Genomic DNA, 17,183 nt, shown 5'->3' with positions numbered 1-17,183 from the left:
GGCTGATTTTAATTTTTTACCCCTCCTCATGATCTCATCAGTCGACTGAGCTGAGAGCGGCATCGCCCGTTCTTTCACGAGGGGAGGAGGGGGAAGGGCCTGCTGTTGCCTTGGTATGTATAGGGGAACGAGGAGGAAATCTCAAAAATACGAGCGTTGATGGACGGTGTCCAATCTCCGCTCCCTTCCGCAATCAATTCGCGACAACACGCGTGGACTTGGCTGGCTGGCTATCGCCGTCAAAGAATGAGAGAGAAGAAACGGAATGCTTTTTTGGATTCATCGTGAACCTTCATCAGGATGCTTTGGCGGTGAGAAGCCTTGCAAACGAGTGAAACGTGTTAAAAGGTCTATAAATCTTGGCTGGTAGAAAAAACAGGGGCCGCTTATACTAGCGACAACGAAGCGAACGTGAAGAAGGTATCTTAAGAAGCGCAAGAACAGAAGCCGCAAATGGGTATACAGCGCCATCGTCACAATGTCGGCTTGTTTTACGCGACGTGAACGACGTGGTAGTTGAAGTTGCAGAAATCTGCGTCAGCCGCGACATCCTCCTGGCTGAGACCGGCACCCAAGACGGAGCCGTCGGCGCCGACCAGCTCCACGCGCTGCTTGCCCGTCGTCATTCCCAAGACGGCCTCGGCGTTGAGACCCGCCTTGCCGTCGAACGACTCGAGCAGCTGGTCGTTGCTGTACACGTTGATCTTGACGCCCTCGGTGTCGGCGGGCAGCGTGATGGCGAAGTTGACGGTGTCCTGCGCGTTCTCCCAGCCCACAGGCTTGCCAAGGTAATCGCCGCTGCAGGAAGCATCCTTGAGCAGCGGGCGGTACCACATGGCGCCGGTGAAGTTGCCGTTGGCGGGCACGATGTCGGCGGCCGTCTTGGCGCTGTTCTTGTACGCCGCGATGAAGGGCGAGATGATGTCCTGCCAGCCCGAGTGGTCGAACTTGTCGACGTACTTCTGCGTCGCCTCGCTGGTCGAGATGGACTCGGACCACACGTTGCCGATGTAGTGCGACTCGCCCGCGTCGTTCCACGTCAGGAGCATGACGAATTCGGGCTCGAGGTCGAGGATTTGCGTCATGCGGTTGGGAAGGGTGAGCTCGCCGCGGCGGTACCAGTTGCCGAGGCCGTCAATGTGCTTGAACTGGTGAGAGGAGAGGGCTGGAGAACATCACGTCAGCCACTATTCAGGAAAAGCTAGACTGGCTCAGGACTTACGCATAAGGTACGATTTTCCGGTGGCGTGAGCGGCATCAAGGCTGATCTTGTCGGTCACGGAGCTGAGGATGCTGGAGATGCCATCATCCTGCGCAGGCCAGGCCGTCTCCCAGCTGAAGACACCGTCGACGGCAGAGTAGGTCTGCAGCGAACCCAGAAGGCTCTCGCTGGCAGAGGCGCTCTCGCTGCTGTACAGACCAAAGTCGGAGATGAAGTAGGGAGTGAAGCCATCGGCCTCGATGCCTTCACGGAGCTTCCTGGTCCACTCGCCACCGTTGGACATGATGCCGCCGTTGAAGGTGGTGACGAACGGCTTGTCATCATGCTTGTAGTACGAGTCGTTGGCGGCGTACTGCTCGAAGATGGGCAGGAAGGAGCCGGGGTCCTGCTCGTTCAACACGGCCATGTCGAAGGAGAAGAACAGGTGGAAGTCATTCTCGGCGGCAGCTTGGAAGAGGTAGTCGATGGCGCTGGTAGCCCAAGAGTCGACGACATTCTGGACGTTGAGCGCGAAGGCATCCACGCCCAGGTTCTTTGCGTCACGGACGTCCGTTTGGGCCTGCTCGACCGACGAGAGACCGCACACCTAGCTTACGTCAGCCAGGGTTCAGAGGAGACATATAGGCGTGTCTAATGCGTACCATGTAGTGGGCGAAGACACCCTTGGTCTCGGCATTGACGGCAGAGATCAAGCTCAGCGAGGCGCCGGCGAAGGCGGCGAGAGAGCTGGAGAAACGCATGATTGCAAAAAAGGAGTGGCTACTGTAAGTGATACAGAAAGGAGTGGACAGCCCTCAAAGAAGCTAAAAGTGTTGCAAGGGGAGCACAAAGCACCGGTCCGCGTCAAGCCAGTGACGAGGGTAAGAGATTCCAGCCGAGGGTGGGTAGAAAAGGGCATTGCGGGCGAATTTCCGTTATAAAGGCAGCGCCCAGAAATGGCCCCATCAGGCGGCTGCGCACGCCAATGAAGGATGGGGTTGGTGTTTGATGAAGGAGGAGCCCTAAGCGGAAGCGCCCTCAGCTGGGCGTTTCGAGGCGTGAATCGCTCCCCGAAACGTGGTGCGGCGCCACAGGGAACAGGGGCCGTGCCGAGGCCGCCATGATAAGCGCCAGGCTGCGGTGATCTCGGTGGCGCTGGGCTGGACGTGATCTGCCGGCTGAAACAGAAAACCAGGTGTCTATTGCAGACTTCAGCATGGTGTTGAGGCGCAAGGCAGGCTTAGTCGCTGGCCGGACACGAGGACACGGGGCGGAAAACGAGTTGGCTGCATCTGGCGGACCGGACCGCATCGGCGACGGTGTTTCACCAGGGCAGTTGGTGTTGTTTGGCCAAGGCGCGGCACTTTGATTGGTCGTATTCGACAAGGGCGCTTGCCACTGATGGCCTCTCCGGGGAAAGCGGGCGAGGGTCGCAGCCACAGTGCCGTTGCCTTCAGGCCCACCTTGGGCAGGAACCGCTCTCTCATTGGCGGCGATGCCGATCGCTTAATCTCTTTGCGGGCCAACTGTTGGCCGGCCGGACTCACGATCCCCTGCGGCTGGAGAAGTTGCGGCCGCGCATGTGGCCAATTGAGGAGAGCGGACAAGCGGACAGACAACACAAAAATTTTGACTTTCTGGCCGGAGCGGTCCTATCACGATAGCTGGAGGCGGACTGATAGTGGCTTCGGACATGGTCGAGGCAGTGGCGGCGGATGAGCGACCCAGCAGTCTGTGCGTTCCGAAGAAGGCGGTCGAAAGCGGGCCAAGGCAGCTCATGACTGTGCAAAAGACGATGCGGCTGAATGCCAACGCAGAGGGCGTCGGTCTGGACATGTAGACTTCAGTTCAGGCGTGATTCAGGCACGTCTGGACGTCGTCGTCAGCTTGCTCGGGGCAGAAGGTACAATAGATTGGCGTATTTGAATACGAGAGCTGATCGTGGGCGGAGCTCCACCCGGCGACGGTCATGGACGGCATGCTCGCTGGTTGCGGCGAAGCACTCAGGGGCAGGCTTGGAGAAGGCTCATCAGTGATTGTGCCATCTCCGAGATGCCGGGTCTTGGTAAGGTCGGCGGATCGGCGGCATAGCGCCAGCCGGGTCGCAGGGCCGTTGGCATCGGGGCGGAGAAACGTGGGTGGAGAGCAGTAGTGGAGAGCTGAAAAGTGCCGGGAGCCGCGACGCGCGACGGGGATGCGGCCGAAGCGAGAGGGAGAGGGAGAGGGGGAGAGCGGGAGAGAGATGGAGAGGGAGGGAAGCGGCAGCAAAAGCAAAAAGGTGCGGGGTTGTGCGGAATGTCACTCACTCACTCACTCACGGCAGGCGGGCGCGTCGCACCTTCCACCCGCCCTCATCCCCAGTCATCCCCAGTCACCCTCAATCATCCTCACCCGCCTCACCCGCCTCACCCGCCTCACACGCCGCACCCCCGCCACGCGTCCGCTCGTATACAGTCATGGTTTCCGGGGTGCAGGCTGCCCAGTTCGTCGGCATCACTGCCTCCATGTTCGCGGCGGGTGAGTTGAGCGCGCGCGCTGCCCCGGACTCTTGAGTCTTGCTGATCGCGCCCCGTCAGGCCAGAATGCCACCTTCTCGACAGCTGTCGTCCCCTCCCTGCTCACCCCCAGCGACGATGAAGCGCGCCTGGTCGCCCACTGGCGCACTGCCTATGTCCAAGGCTTCTACCTCACCCCTCCACCGCTACTCGTCTCGTGCGTGTCGTTCAGCTATCTTTCCTACTCGGCCAGGTCGAGCGGCATGTTGTGTTCGCTCTACGCCGCTGCTGCCGTGCTGGTTCCGGCCATCGTGCCCGTGCACACGTTTGCCATCATGCGCCCCTACATCGGCGCCCTCTGTCGCCGCGCTGAGAGGCTGGCCGGCCCGGGCCCGGGCACCAAGGCCGAGAGCCTGGGAAAGGATGAGCCGGCAACCCTCCGCATCGAGGAGACGCATTCGACCCGCGAGCTGGTCCGCCTCTGGGGCCTGCACAACGCCTATCGCACCGTGACCGGCTTCGTTGGCGCTGCTCTGGGTCTCTGGGCCGCCTTAAACCACGCCCGGATTCTCGCACCGTGCCAATCGTGAACGTCCTGACCCGTAGCCGCCCTCAACACCCGCGCATCAGGCCGTGGGACCCCCGTGCCCTATAGCCCTATCGGTAGAGCCTCGGTGCTACCTCGTATTCTGCATGTTGCATGGCAACGGGGGCCCGGCTGCGATCCCCGTTGCTACACCGAGCTTCTGACACAATATCCCTTGGCCCATGTTGATCGCCCGCTACCGACAAAACTCGAGCAAGCGCCATTTTCTTTCACCATGTTCCAAGCCTCCGCAGTTGTGGCGCTGCTTCCAGAATGCACATTGGAGTTCCCCAGGTGTGACCGTGCCCCTTCACCTCGTCCGTCCGTCCAGCCCGCTGAACCATGAGAAAGTCGCCGGCCGTCTCGACCCTCGGGAGCCCGTCCCCGCTATCGCCGCTGAACCCGAACCAGAAGAATTACGTCGAGCTGGGCGAGATGAAGCGAGACGACGGCCGTGGCTACCGCTCCGGCCAAGTTGGCGACGAGCCTCCCACCCCTCTCACCCCAGAGCTGCCGCCGCGCCCGCCTCCTGCCTCAAGCGGCCTTACCGATGCCGTCAACAGCTGGTGGCTCTTTGAGCTTCTTGCTTGGATCATCAGCGCCATTGCCATGGCCGTTCTCGTCGTCACTTTGATCCTCACCGACGGCCGCCCGCTTCCCCACTGGCCCATGCGCATCACCCTCAACTCGTTCATCTCCATCCTGGCCACCATCATCAAGGCCGCCATGGTTGTTCCCATTGCCGAGGGAATCAGCCAGCTGAAATGGCTGTGGTTCAAGAAGGCCGGCGTTCTCAAGGACATCCAAACCTTTGACGAGGCCAGTCGAGGAATGTGGGGCAGTTTGAAGTTGCTCTTGGGTACCAGAGGCGTGTACGTTGCGCCCTCACCATGATTTATACGACTGACGCTGACTGCACACAGCCACCTCGCAAAGCTCGGAGCCTTTCTTACCGTCTTCAGCTTGGCGCTCGATCCCTTCATTCAACAAATCGTCACTTACCCCATCGACATGGTTCCGTCCGATACCAATTCGACCATTCCTATTGCGCACAGCTACAGTGACTACGCCTTTGGCGGGATGATGGGCCGTGAGTCATAGCACTCCCCGCAGTAAGAGCCGACACTGACAGCTTCATAGTCAAGAACCCATCCCTGTCCATGAAAGCCGCCATCTCGTCTGGCCTCTACGACACCAACGATGACCCTCTCGCTGACTTTGACGTCACCCCTTACTGTCCCACTGGCAATTGCACCTGGACAGACACCTATCAGTCATTGGCCGTCTGCTCCAAGTGTGCCAACATCACCGAGAGCCTGACGTCCAACTGTGAAGATTTCGGCCTGACTGAGGTCTGCAACCATACCTTGCCAAACAATTTCACCTTGCAGACAGGCTTTCTGCCCATGGTCTACATCAACACCACCGGAGCCGCCGATTCCATCAACTTCAACGACACCCAAGCCACCCTTAGCACTCTGACCACCATCCGCTCTCTTCACGATGCCTCATCAATCAAGGCCTTCGGTGCCATAGCCATGGAGTGCGTCCTGTACGCGTACGTAGCCCACCCGCCCCGCAAATCCTGCAGCAAGCTAACGTGGTCCCGTCAGCTGCGTGAACGAGTATCAAGCAGTCGTGAAGAACGGCACCTTCACCGAGACAGTCGTCGCCACCTACAGCAACAGCACGCAGCCCGGCACACAGGACAACATGACAATCACGCCCGAAAACACGGGCCAGCCCTTCGTCATCGAGAGCTTCGCCTGGAACGCCATCGAGCAGTACCTGGGCACCTTCTGGACCGGCAACGTCACGGGCTCGACGGGCGAGTCCAGCCCGACGTCGGACGCCGTCGACGCCATCTACCAGCTCGGCGAGAACGCGCACGGCGGCGAGAACCTGACCATGGCCTCGCTCGCCAAGTCGATGACGTACCTGCTGCGCACCCAGAACAAGAAGCCGAGGAACACCGTCGCCAACGTCCCGGGCCCGGACCGCCACGTCGGCGTCGCCAAGGGCGTGGCCTGGACGACGCAGACGTACGTGCACGTGCGGTGGATGTGGTTCATCTTCCCGGCCGTCCTCGAGGGCCTGACGCTCGTCTTCCTGCTCGGCACCATCCTCATGAGCCAGGCGAGCGGCGTCGCCGTGTGGAAGAGCTCCACGCTGGCCCTGCTGCAGATCCGCATGGTCGACGACGAGAGGCAAGGCGGTGGCAGTACGGCGGGGCGGCTGAGGGAGTGGGGCAGCGGCCGGTTGGGCGATCTGAACGAGTGGGCGAACAAGTCGGAGGTGCGGCTGCATCGGAGCGAGACGGGGACCGAGTTCCATTTGCACCGGAAAATGTGAGGGGGTGGTGAGGAGAGGGAGGGAGGGAGGGAGGGGGAGACATACATACCTGCCGGATGGGGATGTTTGGAGACGGATTGTTTTTCGTATGATACCACTTGTAATATATGTATAATATAACGCGCGTCAGTTGGGAAGTAGTGTGCGAGGAGTTGGTGAGCTGAAGTGTTTCGTCTTTGTGTCTTACGGTCGGCGTTTCTGGAGCAAATCTTTGAGGTGTGGTTTCTCTGGTGGGGTTGAGTTTACAATGAAGCTTCCTTCGGGTTACTTTAGTGGCAGCTGGGGCGGCTTGTGTAGGTGTGTAAGCATTGTAGTTTATGTTAGAGAACCGTAAAGGATGGTTCGAAGGATATTGAGTGCCATCATGACTACGAGCTGGGTTTGATTATGTAGCGCCTTGCATCCGGTGCTTGATGGGAGGGCGGCGGGGATGGTGGTGGAGGAGCTGGCGAGGTGTTTGGGGGATGATGATGGGGCTGGGGATGATCGAGTGCGGGAGGGGTGGGAGGTGGGAGGGCGGGTTGGGGCGGCTGGTGTTGACGACAGCGGCGATGAGGGGGAAACGGGTGATGGGATCAACGACAGTGACGACGACCACCACGACCACGATACGGACACTGTCCCAGAATCCGATTTCTCGGTCCCTCACCCCACACCTCCCGGCACCAGCGGTGGAAAATCCACCGCCCGCATCCTGACCATCCGCGCCTCGACCCTCGCGGACCTCAAAGCCGCTGCCACTGCCACATTGCAGGCGACAGGCCCGCCCGGCGCCTTCGTATCGACCCAAGACGTGCTCAGCGCGCTTTTCTGGACACGCATCATGCAGGCGTGGGCGCCGCGTCTCCTTTCCTCCAAGAAACAGCGTCGACCTGCAGGGCGCGACCCGGACCAGCGCGAAGCAGGAGAAGTGTTGGTCAACACCATCACGTACACGTTGTGGATAATAATCGTAATTTCGCCTCGCCAATCTACCAACAGTACATATTATTAGCTACTATATATATGACCTAAAATTTTACTTGGAAAACGGGACATAACGCAGTACTTTATTCGCTAGATACATGGCTATTTACTTCAAAGCCTAGCCCTAGGCCCCAGTTCGCTTATCCACTTTTTAATCAATGACTTTGCTGCACCCTCCAGCAACTTTTTCTTCATTTGCTCCGTTAAAGGAGCGTTGCGGTTCCTGTCAGTACGAAGCCGTCCCTCGGGAGTATCCTGCGCGGCAGGCGGGCCAGGCAGGGTGTTGTACCCAACATGCGCCGACATCTGCCTAATGACTTCGATGTAGGTGTCATAGCCGGATCTGATGCGGGTGCGCATCTTGAACGCAAACTTGGTGCGGTTGCCCGATCCACACACCAGGTTCACGTGTGCGCCTTTTCCTTCGTCCCAGTCCCATCGAATCTCCCATGGATCCCCGGGTTTGGCGGTGGATCCTTTCTTCTTGTTGCGCGGGCGGTATCCCAGTGGGACTCTTCCGCTCACGCCCGAGACGAACCTTCGGTTCATTCTAAATGTGATGGCTTAGCGGAGAGAGAAAGAGAGAGGAATATAGTGATGGCTTACACTTTCCGCTTCTCTTCTTCACTTGCATTTGGCGGCTCCTTTGGAAACTTTACGACGCTTATGTTCAAGTCGATAGATGAGAGGAGAACATCGTCACCGCCGAGCTTGTCGATTGCCGCGCTCAGAGGGTAATCCGATATCTCAATTTGTTCTGGCTGCAATCGCTGTAAGATAGAAGCAACAATATGTAGTATGTTTGGGATACGCACCATTCTGCTTCGCTTTCCTTGATGTCAAGATGAGAACGGAGATCTGTTTGCATTGGAAAATACAGCGACGAGAGTCTACATAGTGGAAGCATTTGAAGGGGGCTAAATGACCAGACATGGATTCGCATAACCGGAGCGCCCTCCGCCAGCGCCGCCACGTCAGCTGTGCTAAAACTATCGGAGTCGCCGGGACCCACCCGCCTGCTTCTGAAAGAAAAACTCAAATCCCCACCTCACATTCTGTGATCTGCAAGACGCATTGCCATCTCGTGTGCAGTTCACCCAGCGATCTGGAGATCGAGACTATATTCCAGGATAGGCAGAGCGATCTATGTGTGGGTCTGGCTCGTCGATCCCAGATCGGAACCTATAGTATGTCGACCTTAGAGCTGTCACTTCACTCACATGATACCATGCCTCGCCATCTAACTCGACAACCTTCTGTCGATCCGCTGGCTAAAAAGACAGTTGTCACAGTAGCGCTTGCAGAGAAAAGACGAACAGGAATGAAACAGTGGGTATGCTAGCCCCGCAAGCTGGCTACGGCAGCGCTGAGACCAATTTCACATTGATCGACATCAGCTGCGGCTGAGGCTGCGGATATGGGCTCGCCCCGTAGGCTTAGCCAGCTTGCGACAGTCTAAACCGTCTAGAGTAGGGTGTTCATAGAAGCCGAGCATACCAGAGTTGCGCTCTTACAGAGTCACCTCGCCCCTCCACCCTCCACTTCTTTCTTTGTGGGGAGGGGTGTTTCCCTTCAAAACCCATAGAGGTCAAGCTGAAACCCTCTAACGGGTAGGATGGCCTTTATCAGTGGCATCAAGAGGCCTCCAACTCTCTAATCTACAGCTCCATCTTTATGGTGGGGGACGACTCGTGTCCGCACTTCATTTGCGAACGAATCTTTAGGTTTGATCGTAGCGGCGGGTACAGGCGCTCCAAGGTTCGGTTTATGCGAGGGGCCCCGGCAGTAACTCTGCAACACACGAGACTACCCCACGAAAAGGCGAGAGATTTAGCTAAAAATAATATATATTATAGAATCTTTCTTTCTCTTTAAGACTATCTAATTTTTATTTTAAAATCTTTTCTCTACGCCACGTTGTTACAAGTTAAGTCCGATAGTGAAGAATTTAGTGTTTCTAGAATACGTCTATGCGGTGTAACCGTGCGCGCTTGCTTATTACCCGGCGGCTTTTCCCTAAGAAAAAGTGTGCGTACGCGATTATACCGCCGACCCCCTCGCATAAACCGAACCTTGGAGCGCCTGTACCAGCTACCCACATCCACCCGTGATCTTTACCCCAATCGTCTTAGCTGGGGGGCGCTATAGTGAAGTCAATCAGCAATGGCGTGCTACGCTTAAATGACGAGTTTATCGGCAGTGATCGGCATCTCCACCACCAATGCACTCCACTGCGTTGCTCGGATGCATAACGCTAGCTGCGCCAGAGTGCCCTTTGACCATGATGAAAGCGTCATCTCAGCGCTTCGGGAAGCTAAGTTCGTAGGCACTGATCACCAGAGCCACTATTACGTGTATTATTGGCACCGCTCTTGGCCATGTCGTAAGTGCTGCATCTCAAGACGCATCCAGGTCTACAACACAAGTGTTCCATTGCACACGGCTAAGCGGACCAATCTGCGAAAACATGCCCAATCATTCTTCGTATGCCTTCCCGTCGGCCCTTCCTCAGCTGACTGCTCAGCGCGGAGTGAACGAGGCTCCAGATCGCGCGCCAGCAGGGTGCGGCGCAAACTTCCCGAGCATCTCCGAGCCTTCCATCTTCCCAATGAGGTCGCTGATCCTCTGCGGAACAGCTCTCTATTCCGCAACAAGCAGTCAGACATACGAGACGATTGAGAGTGGGAGAAGGGGTCCACATTACCTCCATGACGCGCCAGTTCTGGTAGTCCTTGACCGTGCTGATCCAGGCAGGGGGGCTTTTGTCGCTCGTCAGCCACCGAGGAAACCATGACCGCCAGCAGGTTTTAATTGTCAGGGAGGAAAAAGAAAAGAAAAAAAAACTCACTCGGAGCACAGCAACGTGTCGCCACCCTTGGCCTCCCAAGCCAAGCTGTCGGACTTGCGCGTCTCGGACGAGGTGCTGGCGCTGTCGCTGCCCCACTTGGCCTCCGCCGAGGCGGCGGCCGCGAAGCGCGAAGTGCTGAAGCTGGCGGCGACGGCGACGCGCATGCTGTCCATCTTCTTGGACGTGCTGTCGCTGGCGAAGGACGAGCTCATCCGCGTGCTGTAGAGCATGCCGCCCAGCTGAGCCTCGGTCGCGAAGACATGGCCTGCTTCCTTGGTGAGCAAATATCGTCGCTGCTGTCACCTCCCTAGGGAGGGGAAGATTCATCCGCCGCCAGGACGCACCGAATTTGTGGCCGAACGACTCGGTCAGTTTGATTTGCTCATCCGTCTTCTTCGCTTCGCTCGCTGCTTTGATCTTCTCAAGCAACGTCTTGCACTCTTTCGTCGGCTCCAACGATTCCTCGTCGAGGAAGACGCGCACGCGGGGGAACTGAAGAGTCGTGGCAAAAACATCAGCAGTCCATTTGCCGAGGGCGGGGGAGGTGGGAAATGCGTACGTTGTACGACGCCCACATGCGGCTCTCGAACTTGCTCTGCGCTTTTCCGGAGCCCGAGGAACTATTGCCCCCCGCCTCGGCAGCGCCTTCGGCCGAGAAGAAGAGAGCGTCGCCTCCGCTACATACACATTAGCGCAGGCCGACGTTCATTGCAGATGGGAGAAGGAGGGGGGAGAAACTTACGCAGAGGCCTTGGCACCCCAGGCGCTGAACGAGTTTTCGACCAGGGACTGCTCTTCCTGGCTCGTGATCTCGACGACGGAGACGGACGAGTCGTCGAAGATGCGGAAGTCGGGGATGGCGAGCGTCTCGTCGGTCTGCCGGCCGTCGGTCAGCGATTGTTCCACCAGAAACAACAGTTGGCTTACCTCGATGCTCGCGTCATACGTCAAGAACGACTCGAGCGGCCTTCTCTTGATGCGGAAAGCTGCGGCGGTCAGGCGTCAGTGATGCACATGCTCACCACAGAACCCTCGGGGAGCCACCACTGCCTATACTCACCTGGACGCCTGGCCACGGTGATGGTTTTGGCTTTGATATCGACGACGTAGCCGTGGACGAGGTAGTTGTTCTTGACGACGACGTCCCACTCCTTGTGCGTGAGGTCGGCGGGGTGCAAGGCGTCGCCGTTGGCCGAGGCGGCCGCATAGTCGCGGGCCGCGAGGCTGGCGGCGGCCTTGCGGGCCTCGGATATGGCAACGTCGTCACGCCCGACCTGGGCCCGATCGGCATCCTGGAGGTTTTCTCCCGGTCAGCTGGCGGCAAAAGGCGGGAGGGCAGCTGATGGGGACCCTTACCGGCAATTCGACCGGAGCCAGCTGTGATTCACCGAGCTGCTTGCGGTCGGATCCCTTTGGACGAACCAAGGGCCGGGTGAAGAAGATGGTGAGGATCTTGGTGGCGGCGGTGCCCTCTTTGGTCTTGCCCCGAACGGGGTCAGCATGCACGGACGATTCGCACGAGGTCGTGGGGAGCAAACCGGCGAGGTGTAAGACAGGTAGTCGGACAGCGTCATGGAGTCGTCGACTGGTGTCTCATTGTCATCGTCGAGGCAGAAACAGTCCTTGGAGCTCCTTCGAGACGTTGTGGTAAGCATGATGCTTTGCTGAGCAGAGACGGCATGGACTTACACATCCCTGCCAAAATCCCGCAGTTGGCCGAGAGGAAGCTCGGGGATTTTCTTGCTCTTCTTCTTGGCCACCTCGGACAGCTGGGCAGAGCTGACAGATGCTCCCCGCTTTCCCTGTTTGCTGAGCAGACGGAGAAGAAAGTGGGAGCCACCGAGGATACTGTCTACCGTTGGTGGTTGACTCTCCTCTGCCTTCTCGCCCTGCGGCTTGTTTTCTGACATGGTGAAGGCAGTCGAGCTTGTGTTGTGAGGATGCTGTTGGGGAGATGGGCGTGGCTGGATCTGAGAATTCGACCCATTTCCGAGGGCGTGTTGGGGACAATATATCTGTTCCCCGTGTCGACCCAGCTCTTTGTGTAGTGCGCTTGGACGTGGACATTAAAGTGGACACGTCGGTGTGTCCGTTGACTGCAGACATTACCCTTATTCCATAACCTGTTAGCGTCGCATTAGCGCAGTGATGGTTCAGCTCGACAAGATGTTTTGTGCTCCGCATCTTCTTAGGCTTGTCGTCTCCACCAACCTCTGGGCGACGATCACTCGTCACAGCGGCGTAGCAGCCGCCGCCAAGCAGCGTTCGTGGCCAACACATGGAATCGAGGCTGACGGCCCTCCACAGCCCCTCATCAAATTATTTTTCTGCATCACCAAACAGCAGTCGTGGCTGTGGGGCCCCTCCGGTTACGCGCCGTGGGGATCGGCAAGATACAGTGCAGATCGGAGCGCCCTCCGGTACTCATCATCATACCTGAGCTGGCAGCGGAAAGTTGATCTGCACGATGCTGCGGACCGACAGACAGCTCTGTATTTAAAGCTGGATTCCGACGGCCCAGCCGGAATGGCCCAGCATCCCATTCTTTTGTTACCCTTTTCGGCCCTTGTCTCTTCCAATTGCTCTCTCCTCATTGCACCATGGCTTTCGTCACGCTGGCTGGCATGCGGAGTGATGGACAGGTGGCTCTCACGAGCCTCGGTGAGGACAGGCTGATCCTCTGCTATACAGACAGCGAACATCGCATTCGAGAGATGTTTTACAACCACGGACAATGGTCCGGCGGGCAGGCGGACAAAGCCGTCGTCCACGGGGATCGACGCAGCCCTCTAGCCATGCTCACCATCAAGCTCACTCCTGATGTCAGTAACTCCCCTTCTCTCTCTTTCTCGTCATCCTGACTGACCGGCCTTCCAGGTGCGGGGGATTCGTACCTACTACATGATTGGCGACCACGTGAAGGAGACGTGCTGCGACGGGACACCGGACCAGTTCGCCGAGGGCCGGCGGGAGTGGTTCGACGGCGCGCTGACCATGAGCCGCGTGCAGGCGCCCAGCAGCTCGAAGCTCGCCTCCGTCATCGGCCGGCTGCACGAGTCGGGCGACGGGCCCGGCGCCGAGGGGACGGGCCGGCTGCAGCACCTCGTCGTCTATCAGGACACAAGCCTCGGCCTGCAGGCGCAGGTCAAGGTGGAACGCGGAGAGTGGAATGCCGGCGGCCGCCTCCCCGTGCCGCCGTCGACGCACGTCGTCGACGGGACGGGCCTCGCGGCCGTCTGGAAGAATGGCGCGGCGCACGTCTACTTCCAGTGCGATGATGGCTTCGTCTACGAGGCCTCCAGGACGGATGGCGCGTGGAGCCTGAGCAAGCCGCTGTTCAAGGCCAAGGTCGGCACGCCCATGGCTGCAGTCATTCCGTCGTCCGGGGTACGATAGTCCACTTCCCAGTTCCCACCCATCACCGAGCAAGACCTAGCAGCTGATCCATCGTAGACGATTCACGTTTTCCACGCTAATGACGCCAATGTCCTCTCATTCGCCTACAAGTCTTCCCAGGGCTGGGGTGTCGACGTGGGAAACTTGGCGTGGACGGTTCTCGAGGATTCATCGCTGGCGGTCGGCGTGGTTCTCCGCCAAGGGCATAGGGAAGACTTTGAGATCTTCTACGCGAGGGAGAGCGATGGGCTTTCTTGGAAAGCGGTCAGCCCGGACATGCGCTCGCTTTTTGGGGAGGCGCCCAATCCTCAGTTCGTGAATTACGCGAGGGAATACCTCCCCGTCCGCCGTTAACGTCGACGCGCGCTTCGTAGTGGGTAAGCAAGCTGTGGGGGGTGGGCGAGGGGTCGGTGGTTGTGTTGCTCTGGCGTGGAGGGGCGAGGCTGCCGCTGGCGGGAGGCTCCGGGGATGCGGATTGGGAGGCTTTGGTGCAGTTGGGGGAGGGGGAGATGGACCGGTTGGGTGTGGTGGTGAGGGTGGTGGAGTAGGTGCGAGGTGGTGGTGGTGAGCGGCTGGGTTTTTTGGAGTTTAAGTGAGGGGGATGAGCTCATCACACTATGTCATGTGCTAAACGGCAGCTTCGATACCTGGAATATTTCTACAGAAATCATATCATGTCGACCCCTGGGCCACGGCCATCAGAGCTGGATGCCTGAAGCCGTGAACTCCAGTCTTCAATCACACTCCAAGCCTACACTTCCCTCTCCCCCGCCCCAATCGGAGAGACATCACTCATCCTCCCCAAAGCCGACTCCCGGGACGCATCCGAAAACGACGTCGAGTCCGTCCCCTGCCGCACAACAGTCACCCTCATCCCCTCCCCCCGCCGCTCACCACCCGCCTTCCCCCCGTCCACCTTTTCCTCTCCTCTCCCCCCATCCAAACCATCCCCTTCACCACCACCACCATCATCACCCCTCCCCAACAACCTCGGATGCCCCACCTCCCTCAAATCCAACACCGCCAACACCTCATCCCCCTCCGCCACCGGCACCGCCTCGGCGCCGCGCGTCCACTTCCCGCCGAAGCCCAACTCCTCGTGGGCGAGCCGCTGCAGCTGCAGCGTCTCGGTGGCGCTCCACTCGAGGCGGGCGTACAGGGCCGAGGAGTCACCACCACCGCCGCCGCCGCCACCGCCGCCGCCGCCGGACCTGGTTTTCCCGCAGTGCCGGCGACGTTGAACGCAGCCGACGAGCGGCTCGAGGACGGCGGAGACGAGGATGACGAGGGCGCCGAGGGAGAGGATGAGGGTCAGGCCGAGGAGGTTGAAGGAGACGAAGGCTGTGCTGCGGATTTTCTGTTTGGTGTTTGTTGTTGGTGTCAGTGGCGCTACGTCCTCTGAGAGAAAAACAAAAGGGAGGGAGGGAGAGAGGGAGAAAAGTGGCAGCAGCCACGATTGATGACCGACCTGATTCGCACACAACCCCCTCGCAGCGCGCGTGTCCGGCCCCGCAAACATCTCCTCCTCCTCCTCCACGCCCGCGTCGACAGCCGCCGCCGCCGGCCCGCGCGCCGTCGCGACGAAAGCCTCCTGCACGACCGCGAGCACCGTGTCGTGCCAGGCCTGGACGTCGAGCTGCCACTGGTTCGCGGCGACGGGGCCCTGCATGCCGTTGGTGAGGCTGTATTTCGACTGCAGCGAGCGCGTCGCCAGCATGCGCACGACGAGGTGCAGCAGCGCCGTCTCGAGGCCGCCCTCGAACGCCCACGTGAAGGCGTCGACGCGGTCCTGGTCGTCGCCGAACAGCGACGACGCGGCGACGTCGTACACGGCGTCGCTCCCGGCCAGCGGCGTGCAGCGCCCGGCGTGCGGGTTGCACAGCTGCTCCTGCTGGACGCAGCCGAGCGGCGACGCGGGCTCGTCTTGGGCGAAGACGGAGATGGAGTCGCCGTCGCCGCGGTGGATGCGGCCGGCGATGTGGGTCGCGCGGTACCAGTCGTCGGTCGTGTTTTGGGCGAAGACGATGGCGTTGGCGGAGAGGAAGAAGAGGAGGATGTCGGCGTTGGGGTGGGGGGCGGCGAGGGAGGGGGACGGGGTCCAGTCTGAGGTCTGGGAGAGGGTGCCGTTGCTGAAGGAGGCTTGGAGGACACTGAGGGAGGTGTGAGATTGGAAAAGGGCTGGGCTGGGCCGGAATGGCTGCTTACCCGATGGTGTAGTCCCGGACGGCGTTGGTGCTTTTGAGGCGCTTGGATTCCCAGATGGCGTCGTTGGAGTACTCGTAGGTGAAGTTGTGGGCGCTGGTGGGGCCGAAGTGGTAGCGGGTGAAGGATCGGTCCGAGGAGAGGTTGTATTGGCTCTTGAGGCCTTCGGTGGCCAGCGGTGCGCAGTGAAGCACGCGCCGGTATTGGAAGCGCTGGTCGGAAGGGGCGTTGAGGCCGAAGTCGTCGTTACTGTCAAGAAGGCCCGTATCGAGAAGCAGAGCCGAGTTCTCGCTGCGGCAGGTGCCTGGCTGGAACGGGCAGCTTGCGTTTGTCACGGCCGAGGTTTTCAGCCGCTTCTTGATGTAGGTGCTGCATTCCAGCGAGCCGGTGGTCGAGGCGGAGTAGCACTGCTGCGCATAGTCGGATGCCGCTCCGACGTTTCTGGCATCATACGGCTCGAACAAGAGTTCGCGGTCCTCGGCAGACAGAACCAGTGAAGTGTTCTCCACCTTGCAGTTGGCTCCCGAAAGCAGCACTTCGTTGCCGACGGATGTCGTGACTCTGGACGAAAAGCCGCTCGCAACGGTGAAGGCGCATGCAAACAGCGCCGTGCAAGCCATGATGGGCAGGATGCGAATGTAAAGGTTTTTGGCGCTACGGCGCCATGCCCAGAGCAGTTCGGTCAGAGTGATGAGTCCTGATAGCGCTGTCCCCGAGTTTCGGAGGAGCGCTTGTCGCTGGTGGTGAAGTGCGTCTCTCGGCGTGTCCGATGAAAAGGCCGAGTGAAATGCAAAGCAGAGAATCCTCCATAACCGGGTGCCCACAATGGTAATGAAGAATGCGATGAAGGCGATGAGCAGGTTGCCGTCGTCGCGGCTGAGTGTGAGGGTGGCGCCGAGGACACGCCCTCTGGACCAGTTGGTCCAGACACCGCAGTAGACATCGAACAAGGTCGATGCAGAGTCTGTAGCCGTACTCATTTCGCTATGTGATAGTTGAGAGTATACGCCTTGCTGACCACACTGAAAGCTTGCCGCTCGAGCAGAGGCTTCCTCTTATCCACACAAATTTGGCCCATTTTTAGTAACAGCACACGAGGCAGATACCCCTTGGCTGCACTGAACTGTTGCGAAACCG

The 17,183-nt window shown here is 59.2% G+C and overlaps 7 protein-coding genes across 7 annotated transcripts; 3 read left to right on the top strand and 4 right to left on the bottom strand.

The window, feature by feature from the left end:
* Positions 1 to 491: 491 nt before the first annotated feature.
* On the bottom strand, positions 492 to 1,962 carry BKCO1_4800049 (glycoside hydrolase family 71 protein; the record flags this gene model as incomplete). The annotated part of the gene is made up of 3 exons (XM_020276489.1): positions 492 to 1,165; positions 1,223 to 1,808; positions 1,864 to 1,962. The coding sequence occupies 3 exons, from the start codon at positions 1,960 to 1,962 to the stop codon at positions 492 to 494; spliced, it is 1,359 nt and encodes a 452-aa protein (XP_020127728.1).
* Positions 1,963 to 3,657: 1,695 nt separating this feature from the next.
* Positions 3,658 to 4,286, top strand: BKCO1_4800048 (peptidase s9 s15 protein; the record flags this gene model as incomplete). The annotated part of the gene is made up of 2 exons (XM_020276488.1): positions 3,658 to 3,718; positions 3,778 to 4,286. 2 exons carry the CDS (start codon positions 3,658 to 3,660, stop codon positions 4,284 to 4,286), a joined length of 570 nt encoding a protein of 189 aa, XP_020127729.1.
* A 338-nt stretch (positions 4,287 to 4,624) lies between these two features.
* BKCO1_4800047 (acid phosphatase protein) lies at positions 4,625 to 7,628 on the top strand (the record flags this gene model as incomplete). The annotated part of the gene is made up of 5 exons (XM_020276487.1): positions 4,625 to 5,154; positions 5,206 to 5,372; positions 5,423 to 5,840; positions 5,896 to 6,630; positions 7,028 to 7,628. 5 exons carry the CDS (start codon positions 4,625 to 4,627, stop codon positions 7,626 to 7,628), a joined length of 2,451 nt encoding a protein of 816 aa, XP_020127724.1.
* Positions 7,629 to 7,711: 83 nt separating this feature from the next.
* BKCO1_4800046 (uncharacterized protein) lies at positions 7,712 to 8,418 on the bottom strand (the record flags this gene model as incomplete). The annotated part of the gene is made up of 3 exons (XM_020276486.1): positions 7,712 to 8,150; positions 8,207 to 8,370; positions 8,416 to 8,418. The coding sequence occupies 3 exons, from the start codon at positions 8,416 to 8,418 to the stop codon at positions 7,712 to 7,714; spliced, it is 606 nt and encodes a 201-aa protein (XP_020127725.1).
* Positions 8,419 to 10,120: 1,702 nt separating this feature from the next.
* BKCO1_4800045 (membrane attack complex component perforin) lies at positions 10,121 to 12,358 on the bottom strand (the record flags this gene model as incomplete). Its single annotated transcript, XM_020276485.1, has 11 exons — positions 10,121 to 10,240; positions 10,305 to 10,359; positions 10,449 to 10,713; positions 10,793 to 10,940; positions 11,008 to 11,125; positions 11,191 to 11,324; positions 11,376 to 11,434; positions 11,509 to 11,740; positions 11,805 to 11,927; positions 11,987 to 12,080; positions 12,138 to 12,358. 11 exons carry the CDS (start codon positions 12,356 to 12,358, stop codon positions 10,121 to 10,123), a joined length of 1,569 nt encoding a protein of 522 aa, XP_020127726.1.
* Positions 12,359 to 13,048: 690 nt separating this feature from the next.
* Positions 13,049 to 14,198, top strand: BKCO1_4800044 (uncharacterized protein; the record flags this gene model as incomplete). The annotated part of the gene is made up of 3 exons (XM_020276484.1): positions 13,049 to 13,270; positions 13,326 to 13,835; positions 13,902 to 14,198. 3 exons carry the CDS (start codon positions 13,049 to 13,051, stop codon positions 14,196 to 14,198), a joined length of 1,029 nt encoding a protein of 342 aa, XP_020127727.1.
* A 397-nt stretch (positions 14,199 to 14,595) lies between these two features.
* Positions 14,596 to 17,026, bottom strand: BKCO1_4800043 (uncharacterized protein; the record flags this gene model as incomplete). Its single annotated transcript, XM_020276483.1, has 3 exons — positions 14,596 to 15,201; positions 15,313 to 15,994; positions 16,050 to 17,026. The coding sequence occupies 3 exons, from the start codon at positions 17,024 to 17,026 to the stop codon at positions 14,596 to 14,598; spliced, it is 2,265 nt and encodes a 754-aa protein (XP_020127720.1).
* Positions 17,027 to 17,183: the final 157 nt, after the last annotated feature.

This window comes from Diplodia corticola (genome assembly GCF_001883845.1).
Source record: "Diplodia corticola strain CBS 112549 chromosome Unknown scaffold48, whole genome shotgun sequence".
In the NCBI taxonomy this organism is placed as follows: domain Eukaryota; kingdom Fungi; phylum Ascomycota; class Dothideomycetes; order Botryosphaeriales; family Botryosphaeriaceae; genus Diplodia; species Diplodia corticola.
This window is presented reverse-complemented; position numbering and strand designations above follow the sequence as displayed.